This window comes from Canis lupus, chromosome 14 (genome assembly GCF_003254725.2).
Source record: "Canis lupus dingo isolate Sandy chromosome 14, ASM325472v2, whole genome shotgun sequence".
NCBI lineage: Eukaryota > Metazoa > Chordata > Mammalia > Carnivora > Canidae > Canis > Canis lupus.
In genome coordinates, this window is record NC_064256.1 from 35,441,258 (window position 1) to 35,451,705 (window position 10,448).

The 10,448-nt window shown below is 38.9% G+C and overlaps 1 protein-coding gene across 1 annotated transcript in view; it reads left to right on the top strand.

Moving 5' to 3' along the window:
* The window catches only part of DNAH11 (dynein axonemal heavy chain 11), a 318,343-nt gene that overhangs the window by 106,580 nt on the left and 201,315 nt on the right, over nt 1-10,448 (top strand). The window contains 3 exon segments of the mRNA XM_049093700.1: nt 4,469-4,600; nt 6,430-6,590; nt 10,240-10,396. Of these exon segments, the coding sequence (XP_048949657.1) occupies nt 4,469-4,600; nt 6,430-6,590; nt 10,240-10,396 (450 nt within the window).

A 10,448-nucleotide genomic window follows, 5' to 3' on the forward strand; every position in this document is an offset into this window, starting at 1 on the left:
TACGTATCTACCTTCTGCACTGACCTGTAACCTCTAAGACAGTAATCAGATTTGTCTTACCATATGGGAGAAAATAAAATGTGGATTTGGTGTGGATTGTTGCTGCCATTCATTTGTTCATTGCTTCCTCCCTGCATTCAAATGATGAGTGTGTACTGAGATCCTGCCTTCTGCTGGCCACTGTACTGGGTCTGGGATTGTAGGACTGGATACAAATTTTTTTTTTAACTTTCAACGATAATTTCTTCTTTCCAGAACAAGAAAATGTTTTCTTTTTTTTTTTTAATCTTTATTTTTATTTATTTATGATAGTCACAGAGAGAGAGAGAGAGAGAGGCAGAGACACAGGCAGAGGGAGAAGCAGGCTCCCTGCACTGGGAGCCCGACGTGGGATTCGATCCCGGGTCTCCAGGATCGCGCCCTGGGCCAAAGGCAGGCGCCAAACCGCTGCGCCACCCAGGGATCCCAAGAAAATGTTTTCTAATTACATTTTGTAGCCCTTCTTTATCAACTCCAGACTACCACACCCTTTTCCAAAACTGTCAGATGCACGCACACACACACAATCACGTCCTGCACTTTGCCTCTGCCCCTCAGGTGATTTTAGCCAGCCACTTCTCCAGGTCCTGGATGTCAGTGGAGCCAGTGTCCCCTCTTCCACCCTTGGCACTGTACTCCAGGAACTCCACTTTGAGGGGCAATTGTGAGAACTCAAATTCTTTGCCTTTCTTTCCTAGCTGAGCAGGGGCAGTGCTGGAACTGTCCAGTGTGCTGGGGGCTGCAGAACGGGTGACCCGTAAAGTGTTGAGTTCTTTCTAAAGCTGTTGCTGAATTAACTTGTTACTTTAGAGCTTATAGTCAGCTGAAGGAGACAAATAGTAAACAAGGAAATAAGTAAGTGAATGATGGGATACTAGTAAGTACTGTGAGGAGAATAAAATAGGAGCCTGTAGAATAATGGGGTAGGAACTAATGGTAAAGGCGATGGCCAGGGAAGGCCAATTTGAGGAGGTAAGTTTGAACTAAGACATGAATGATGATGGGAAGCCAACCGTATAAACATCAGAGGAAGAATGTCTCCAGGCAGATGAAACAGTTTCTCTGGCCTTGAAACAGCCATGATGGAAGTGCATCAAGAAGGCCAGTACAGGTAGAGGTAGGAAAGGGATGTTAGGAGGTCATGAAGGGGTTTGTGCTCATGATGAGGGGTTTGGATTATATTCGATGGTAGGCTTCTTTCCAGTTCAGGATATAGGCTGTGCTTAACCTCCAGCCGAAGGCAAGGTGTACAAGGAAAACAGCCACTTGAGTTTCAAGGTGGGGACAGACAGTTGACTTGAGGCAGACAGACATCCATGATCCTAGCAGAACATCATGTAACATTGCTTTGATCAAAGGCAAGTATAAGAGCTGATTACATGAGAGGGTATTTCTTTTTTAAAAGCTTCCAAGATACATTTTATATGTCACAGGCCATTAAAATGTATGCATTTACAGTTTGATCAGATGGTGATAGTGCCTAATGCTACTGCCCAAATGATTGACATTTTATAACCTTATTTTTTGTGGGTACAGAATTTTATTACTTACAAGAGAGCATTGCCAGGAACATTGAATCTTGAGAGACAGCATCAGATCCCCAGCCTATGATGCTGAGCAGATAATGTTGACGACTTATACTTCTAATCATCTTTCACTTGACTGAACTTTGGTGACAAATGAATCAATAATGGGAGAAATCACAAGGTGTAGGAGCCTCAGACAAGACAATGCATGTGAAAGCACTTGAAATTATAAATGTTCTTAGAAGGCATAAGATATTAATGTTGTTACAGCCCATGCTTTTTAACCAAATACTGGAACTGATGTAAGATGTGAGATGTAAAAGACTGGATATTATGATCCAGTTGAGAAGATAGCCAATGCCAAAATACCTCTTTTCTGACCAACATGCATATGGATTCTGTAGGTGAACTTCCATGTGCATAGGCTAATGTACATTCATTAATGTCCTCAGCAAACACTGAGTACCTGCTGTGTAGCAGCTAGCTCCTTAGAGACTCTGCGTACAAAGTAGTGTACTAGACAGCCAAAGATTTGGTTTCACGGGAACACTGAACATGGCTTATATGAAATAATGATCACCTCTGTTGTTTTTTTATAATGCGGCTACTTTTTATAGATGTAAAGTCTTAAAAGTAGAGAAATGCTTATGAGATTTGTGTATGTTCTGAATGTATAAAGTACATTTTTTATTCCTTTGAACCAGCCTTCCATTGTGTTTTATTTTCAAAGATGGTAGGTGGGTCTTAATGGATGTGACCAGTAAGAGCTCAGGCTCTGAAGGCAGACTGTCTGGGTTTGAATTACCCCTCTCCTGCTAATATGCTTATGACTCAATTTCCTCATCTGCAAAGTTAAGATAATAATTGATTTTTATGAAGATTGAATGGAATGTTATAGATAACATAGTTAGTGCCTGGCACCTTGCATATTCTAATTGAATATAAACTGCCTATTATGGTTCCTGTCTTTCTGCCTTCCCTCTCCATCCTTACTAGAATTACATAACCTTCTCCAGGTCAGCTGCCCAGCAGGCCCAGGGAAGTCTGCAGTGCTGGCTGTTTTCTGGGATGTGATAATAGTGCTATAGGGAGCGTGTTTTTGACAGTAGGCCACAAAGGTTTGAGAGCCTCTGGTGATGTGTCATAGTCATGCATTACCAATTCTCTCAGGAGCTAACAGTTTGTAATTGACTGTCCTTTGCAGAGTAAAAAAGGAAAAAGGCAGCATTGTTTTACTCTGTGTTACCCTAAAATAGAACAGAATTGGTGGGAGAGGAGTGTGTAGCTAAGAAGCCTTGAATAAAGCAGGCATACTCTGAATAAATAAGCATGCTAACCAAATGACCACCTAAGTGAGGATCTTTTTTATTTTTCATTTTTTTCTTTTATTATTATTTTTTTATTGGAGTTCAATTTGCCAACATATAGCATAACACCCAGTGCTCATCCCACCAAGTGCCCCCATCAGTGCCCATCACCCAGTCACCCCAACCCCCCGCCCACCTCCCCTTCCAGCACCCCTAGTTCGTTTCCCAGAGTTAGGAGTCTTTCATGTTCTGTCTCCCTTTCTGATATTTCCCACTCATTTTCTCTCCTTTCCCCTTTATTCCCTTTCACTATTATTTATATTCCCCAAATGAATGAGACCATATAATGTTTGTCCTTCTCCGATTGACTTATTTCCCTCAGCATAATACCCTCCAGTTCCATCCACGTTGAAGCAAATGGTGAGTATTTGTCGTTTCTAGTGGCTGAGTAATATTCCATTGTATACATAGACCACATCTTCTTTATCCATTTATCTTTCAATGGACACTGAGGCTCCTTCCACAATTTGGCTATGTGGACATTGCTCCTATAAACATTGGGGTGCAGGTGTCCTGGCATTTCACCTAAGTGAGGATCTTTGAGAGCTTTCTGATACAGTTAACAATGGGAAATATTTTGTATCAGATCTAGGTTACACATCTATGTATACACTCAAAAGTCTGAAATCGAAAGTTTCACAAGATGATACATACTCTGTAATGCAACATTTTCTATGCCATTATATTCCCTGTCATTCCATTTCATTCCCTTGCATTCTGTGAAAAGAGACCTTTAGTTTGAAAAATATTGATGTAAGAAATCAATGGACCTAAAAATAATAGTATGAGTAAGAAAAAATAGTGCAACAGTCTTCAGGTTACATTTAAATATTTTTCTAGTAATTATCCTGTCTGCTGTACACAAACAAACAAAACAACCCCCAAATAAGAAGGCACCTGGTGGCTCAGTTGGTTAAGCATCTGACTTTTGGTTTCAACTTGGGTCATGATCTCAGGATCCTGGGATCGAGCCCTGCATCAAGCTCTGCCCTCAGCAAGGAGTCTGCTTAAGGATTCTCCATGTCTCTCCCTTCCCATCCCATGTGTTCATGCATTCTCTCTCTCTCTCAAAATACATCTTAAAAAAAATCTTTAAAAACAACAACAAAAATCACTTGATATTTAGTTCTTACTGTACTTTTACAGAGGTTAGCTCAATTTGATCTTTAAAAATTTGTCATCTTTTCTGTCCCAGCAAAGTTGTGGACTAATTGTCATGAGGACGGAGAATCAGTTCAGTGCAACCAGAAAACTTTGCTGTTAACTCTGACTTTGTCATTACTTTCGAGTTTGCCTGCCTTCTTGAGTCTCAGCTCAAGGGTGGGGTGGGGATGAGGGTTATAATATTTATTGTATTTAAGTACTTAATTTAATAGCATCCCTTCCTTTCTCTCTTACCCCTGGGTTGTTTAAATGCTAGCTGAGATACATATTTGAAATGGTTTTATAAACTACAGGGCTCTTCACAAATAAGAAGGCTGTTGGGCTGTTAGACTATTTATAATTTTTCCCCTCTTTTTACACAATTTCTTCTAGATTTCTCAGTTGAATACCCTGATTGCACTTCTACTGGGAGAACTTCTACCTGGAGAAAGGCAGAAGATCATGACAATTTGTACCATCGACGTCCATGCCAGAGATGTGGTGGCCAAACTTATTTCCCAGAAGGCAAGTTGTTCACAGAAACTCCATGTATTTTTTTGTTGTTTCCTAACAGTGGTATTTATTGTCAAGAGGACTTCTAAAGAAGTCATTTTTAAAAGTTGCATATTTTTAATTAGTCCTATGAAGTTAGTTGTCTTACTATGAATGACTTTGATTTGAGTTAGCTAATTATTTTCATGAAAGTTATCCCAAGTGGTATCCCACAGGTTTGGCCAACTCTGGAACCTCTAAAGCATATCATCCAAATAATTAACCCAGGATACAAGAACCTTGTAAAGTCACCGTTTTCATTTCCCTGTCTTGAGGCTTTTCTACCCGTCATCCACTTGGTCCGTTGGCCTGTTAGTCTCACCTCTGTGGCTTCCCAGCCCATAGCCTAAAGATTGTCATTTAAACCATTTCTGTGTGCCTTTGATTGGCTTCCTTTTGAAGAAAGAGAAATATTGGTCATCCCTTGTCTTTTCTTTTTAAGGCTAAATGACAGACTTTAGGGAAGTCATTTTCTAATCCTTGCAGGGCATTAATACCCTTCTTACCTCTTTACAAAGCCTTTGTGTCTCTTAAATACTGACAGTGTTTAATGTGAAGGAAGAATTTCCTCAGCTTATTTTCTAAAATACATTCCTACTTAGAAATGTCACAAGTGTGCTGGTCTCTTGAACAGCATTGGTATAACATGCCTATCAGCTACTTTCTCCATACCCCTTTTGTTGTCTTGAGTGGTATTCTAAAGCAAGACCTTTCCCTTCTCAATTTGAATGCATGTGTGTATTTTGAGATGCTTCCTGTTGTTTTGCTAGTTCACTTTCAATTTATAAAAATGAAAGTGAATTTTAATTCTCTCCAGAAAGTGCAAGCAAGCACTGCTTCTTTGTGTAAGCCATAAACTTGTAAAATACTTCTTTATCCAAGTTATGGACCATTAGTGAATGATCTTGTTTCATTGCTAACCCATAACTGATCCTTGCAAAATATCACTTATCATGTATTCTCATTTTGATAATGAACCATTGATAATTACTCTTTGAATATGACCTTGTACCTTCTTACATATTTGATTATGTTTTATTAGTGGTGATTACTTGGAGTAGGGTAAGTTATGTTTTAAAACATGTCCTTTGTACCCCAAGAGGTAAAGACTTTGCCTAATTTCTGATCATCTAAAATACACAAATGTGCAACTTGGAGATTTATGTCGATGTCAGAATACATAGTAGATAATAATTTGGGTAACTTAAATGGTTCCCGAGAAATCCTAGGTTACAAGAGTATGAGACTGGAATTATCTTTTCAAATTGGAAAAAGAGTGGATAGGATTAAAATAAGAAATAGCAATGAAAAAAAATACTGTAACTTGATTTAATGAAAAATGAAGTGGGAAATCTGCCTTAAAAGTAAAACTGGCTTTAGAATGGACTTTGTTGAAAGTATAGTTTGTTTATATCTGTGACATGCAGAAATTACAGGTTATGTGTATTACTACAGAGTGTATTTTTCCATCTGTTTTCAATGATATGAGTATAAAGTTAGAAAAGTGATGAAATCCCCAGGGCTAATTCATAAAAGGGGGAAAAAAAGCATTGTTGAACAAATTGATGTTGTTTGACAGTAAAAGCCATCTTAAATTGAAGACTGATGACACGTAGTTCAGATTAAGTATTGAACCATCTATATCCAATTGCAACTTGCAATAGCATACATGAGATTGCCCTTTTGTAAGGGCAATTACACAGATTCTAGAGATGTGAATCAGCAGAATTGATTAGATTAATAAAGTCTGTTGCCTCGAAACTACCAGTGTCTTGTGTGTGATGATCATGTGATGTTTTCAGGTTGTCAGTCCCCAAGCCTTTGCTTGGCTGTGTCAGCTTCGTCACCAGTGGGAGGATACCCAGAAACACTGCTTTGTTCATATTTGTGATGCCCAATTCCAGTACTTCTATGAATATTTAGGCAACAGTCCTCGGCTTGTGATCACTCCTCTGACTGACAGGTAACCATGATAAGTTGGAGTCAGATGGGAGAAAGCGAGCTGGAAAAGTCCCCAAGTGTGGGCAAAGGTGTGTGAGATAGAGCAGAATGGAGTAAGAGAAAATGATGAATAAACTTGGAAGATAGGAAAACTGTGTAAATGAACTACTGAAGTGACATAGCAGATGTTGACTTTAGAGATAAAGAGAACCAAATCAGAGAAGCAGAAGTACAGACACTAGACAATTTACAAATCATGAAATCATGAGATTTAAAATTTTTGCATTTCAGGGAGAAAGAACATGGCGGGGAGGCAGAGCCGGAGGGAGAAGCAGGCACCCCACTGAGCAAGGAGTCTGATGGCTGGGTTTGTTCCCAGGACCATGACCCAAGCCATAGGCAATGGCTCAACTGACTGAGCCACCCAGGTCCCCTTCATGAGCAAATTAATATGGTCAAAGACAGCCCTCTTGATCATTGAGTCCATTCTATCTCATTATCTGTGGCTAACATCCTGATGCCAGGATTTGTAACTACCTCCCACCCCTGCATCCCTTCATCTAAAGTGTAAACATAGGAATTGCCTACATGCAGAATGATTTTTGAAGGGTTACCTCCAGTGAAAGGGAGAAAAGAGTGGGAACATACATCCATTTAATGATTTAACAAACACTTAGGAAGCAGTGTGTTGAGTATTCTTCCAGAGTTAAATGGGCATGGTTCCTGGTCCCAAAGAATGCACTTTCTAGTTGACAATGCCAAGCGATTGGCTGGGAGTGAAGAGGAACAAAAAACAAATTGATAACGTTATTTTAGGTGGTAATAATATATGCTATGACAAAAATCAAACAGGGTGATATGTTAAAAAGTATCTTGAATGAAGAGTCCACTATAGACTGTGTGAGGTGAGACCTAAATGATACTGAGGAAGCTATGTAAACATCGTAGGGCAGAAAGTGACAGGTAGAGACAAGTGCAAAGTTCCTAAGGGGGAAAAGAGATTGGCCAGTTCAAGAGACAGAGTCAGCGTGTCTCAAGTATGTCAAGGGACAGGGGGCTACTAGAAGTTCATTGCCACTTGACTCTAAATCAGGATATACACACAATGAATGTTGTAGAGATAGGGATATGTCACATTAATAAAGAATTCCTTATTAGTATTCCAGCCTCTGCAGAATTACTTGGTGGGAGAAAGCACATTTGTTTGTTGGCATTCCTGAAAGAAAAAACATCTCACAATCACAGGAGTATTCCCAATTATGCAATGTCACTATACCACACAATTTATCTGGGAATGAAAGTATAGACAGTTTTAAATATATCAGTAAAGCTAACACTTATGTTGATGGACCTGGGAAGTCAGTGAAATTGTGCCATTAGCTTTGTGATTGTTCTTGCTTGTATTAATCTGCCCATGATATCATCACAGATAAATTGTAATTGTTTTTGCTTTTTTTAAAGATTTATTTATTTATTTTAGAGAGAGAGAGTACAGGGAGAGGGAGACAGCGAGAAATAATCTCCAGCATATTCCTTGCTGAGCATGGAGCCAGACTCGGGGCTCGATCCCATGACCCTGAGATCATGACCTGAGCTGAAATGAGGAGTCGAATGCTTAACTGACAGAGCCCCAGGCGCCCCTGTAATTCTGTTTTTCTAACTCAGTTCTCTTTACCTTGTCTCTAACTGAAATGCAGTATTTACTATCTTAATTGGTTAATTTTTATACTTCTTTCAGTGTGAGAGATTAAAACTTGTACCTTGACAGAATCACTTGAGAACAGTCAAAACTGCAAATGCTAAGAGTCTATTGCATCCTTGCCAGTATAAATAAAGCTGAGAAGAAGAGAGGCACAGGGTGTAGGAGAAAAAGGGAAGAGACACTTCAAAGTGTGCCAGTATGTGAGGCCTACTAGCTTACTAGCTTTTTAATTTAAAAAAATCACTATGTGGTTTATTTGGTTTATTTGCAAGTTAAAAGGAAGCTGAATGTTCATTTTGATGGAGTGAGTGGTGCTGCAGAAGATGTTCACTCTGTGTACATGTCTTTTCCATTTCACTTTTTGTGTTGTTTATTGTTTACCTTAACACAGTGATACCTTTTGACATATGCTAATTACATCTCATTTGATGTTGACCTTCCCTTTGTGTGGTAGGCAAGGCAGGCAGCGTCTCCTGCTTCCCTCCGTGGGCAGGTTGAGAGACATAGGTCCTCAGTTTATAACTGAGATACTTGGCCTGGAGCATGGGTGGACTGGTGTGGAGCGTGGGTGGCTAAGCTGTTACAGAGAGGCCCAAAATGTAATGGCTTCAGTTACAGAGAAGCTGGTGTGTCACTTGCATAACAATCCAGAAGAGAGTGGTTCAGTGATACAGACCAGCACATGGCCGACATGCCAGATGTGACTTCCACCTTTGTGTCAGCTAGTGAAAAGGGCAAAATATCAGGAAGGAGGCGTTGTGGGATTTGTACACTTCATTTCAGCACATAGTATGTTGGTTGGAGCTTGGTCATTTGGCAGCTCTGACAAGAAGGTGGTAGGTACAGCAGACAGCCACGTGTCCAGCCCAAATGTGGAACTGTGAGAAAAAATTACTAGGGGATAGTCGTATAAAAAATGCTGTAATTCCTAGTTCCAGGGTCTTTCTATTCCATATTCATTGTAAAATGCAATTAAACATGTGATGGCCCTAAAATCCAGAGATGCTTTACATTTTCCTAAGTAACTGCTTCTATTTGCATTGTACTCTGAATTTCTTAAGGCATTTACCTTTGGTATTGATAATATAGCCCTATAATAAACCTCGGATTATGGAGGAGAAATCCGAGGCATGTTGATGGCAAAAGACTTATTTAAGATTAACATCTAATGATTAGCATCTAGTCCCCGGTCTTCAGCCCTCCACATGGATGTCTTTTTATTGGTCCACCGTCCATACTAAGACAAAAATAATTTATGGAAACTTCATATTAGATCCTTGCCATTTGTTAGCTTTTCTTCTTTATGAGTATTACATTCTGTCTTTGCATAATTCTCCTCGGTCTGAGAACCTCTTGAGTCTTTCCTGCAAAAATAGGTATTGTCATAATTTAAATGGATGTAGCAACACATTTAAAATGAATTCCTGACATGTATTTTAAATGTAACAAGTTGTCTTGTGTTTATTTACTTTATACATTGAAATATGTATATATTTGCATGTTCTGCTTTTATATATATTTACATATCTCTTAATGTATTCATTAAGTAGCAGCTTAATGAAGTCAATGTTTAATTCATTCATCCTCCAAGATTTCTCTTTTTTTCCTTTATAAACAATAGTTTGAGCTGTTGTCTGCTACAGTAATAGTATCTCTGCCTACCCACATCAGAAATTCAGTAGTAGCACTGCAAATCAAGTGTTATTTGTATTGATACACAGTTCTTAGGAAATGAGACAAATACAGCAGTATCTGCTTTATTATTTTTAAATAGCCAACCTAAAACTAAATTTGATATAAAATATTTTGACTCTTGTTATTGCCATGAACAAGTTATAGGTATATCAATATTTTTTATTACTTCCACATTCTAGAGCCTGACTTTTTAAACTAAAAAATTAGATTGCCCCTAATGTTTTCTAAAAATCTCATACCAGACTATAATATTTGCGCTTTCAATTGTTTAAAGGTGTTACATTACTTTAACTCAATCACTTCATTTAACCATGAGTGGAGCTCCAGCTGGACCTGCTGGTACAGGGAAAACAGAAACTACCAAAGATCTTGGACGTGCCCTTGGCATGATGGTTTATGTATTCAACTGTTCAGAGCAAATGGACTACAAAGTAAGTGAGTTAGAAAATGTTACATTCTAACAATATTATCCCTGATTTGGAA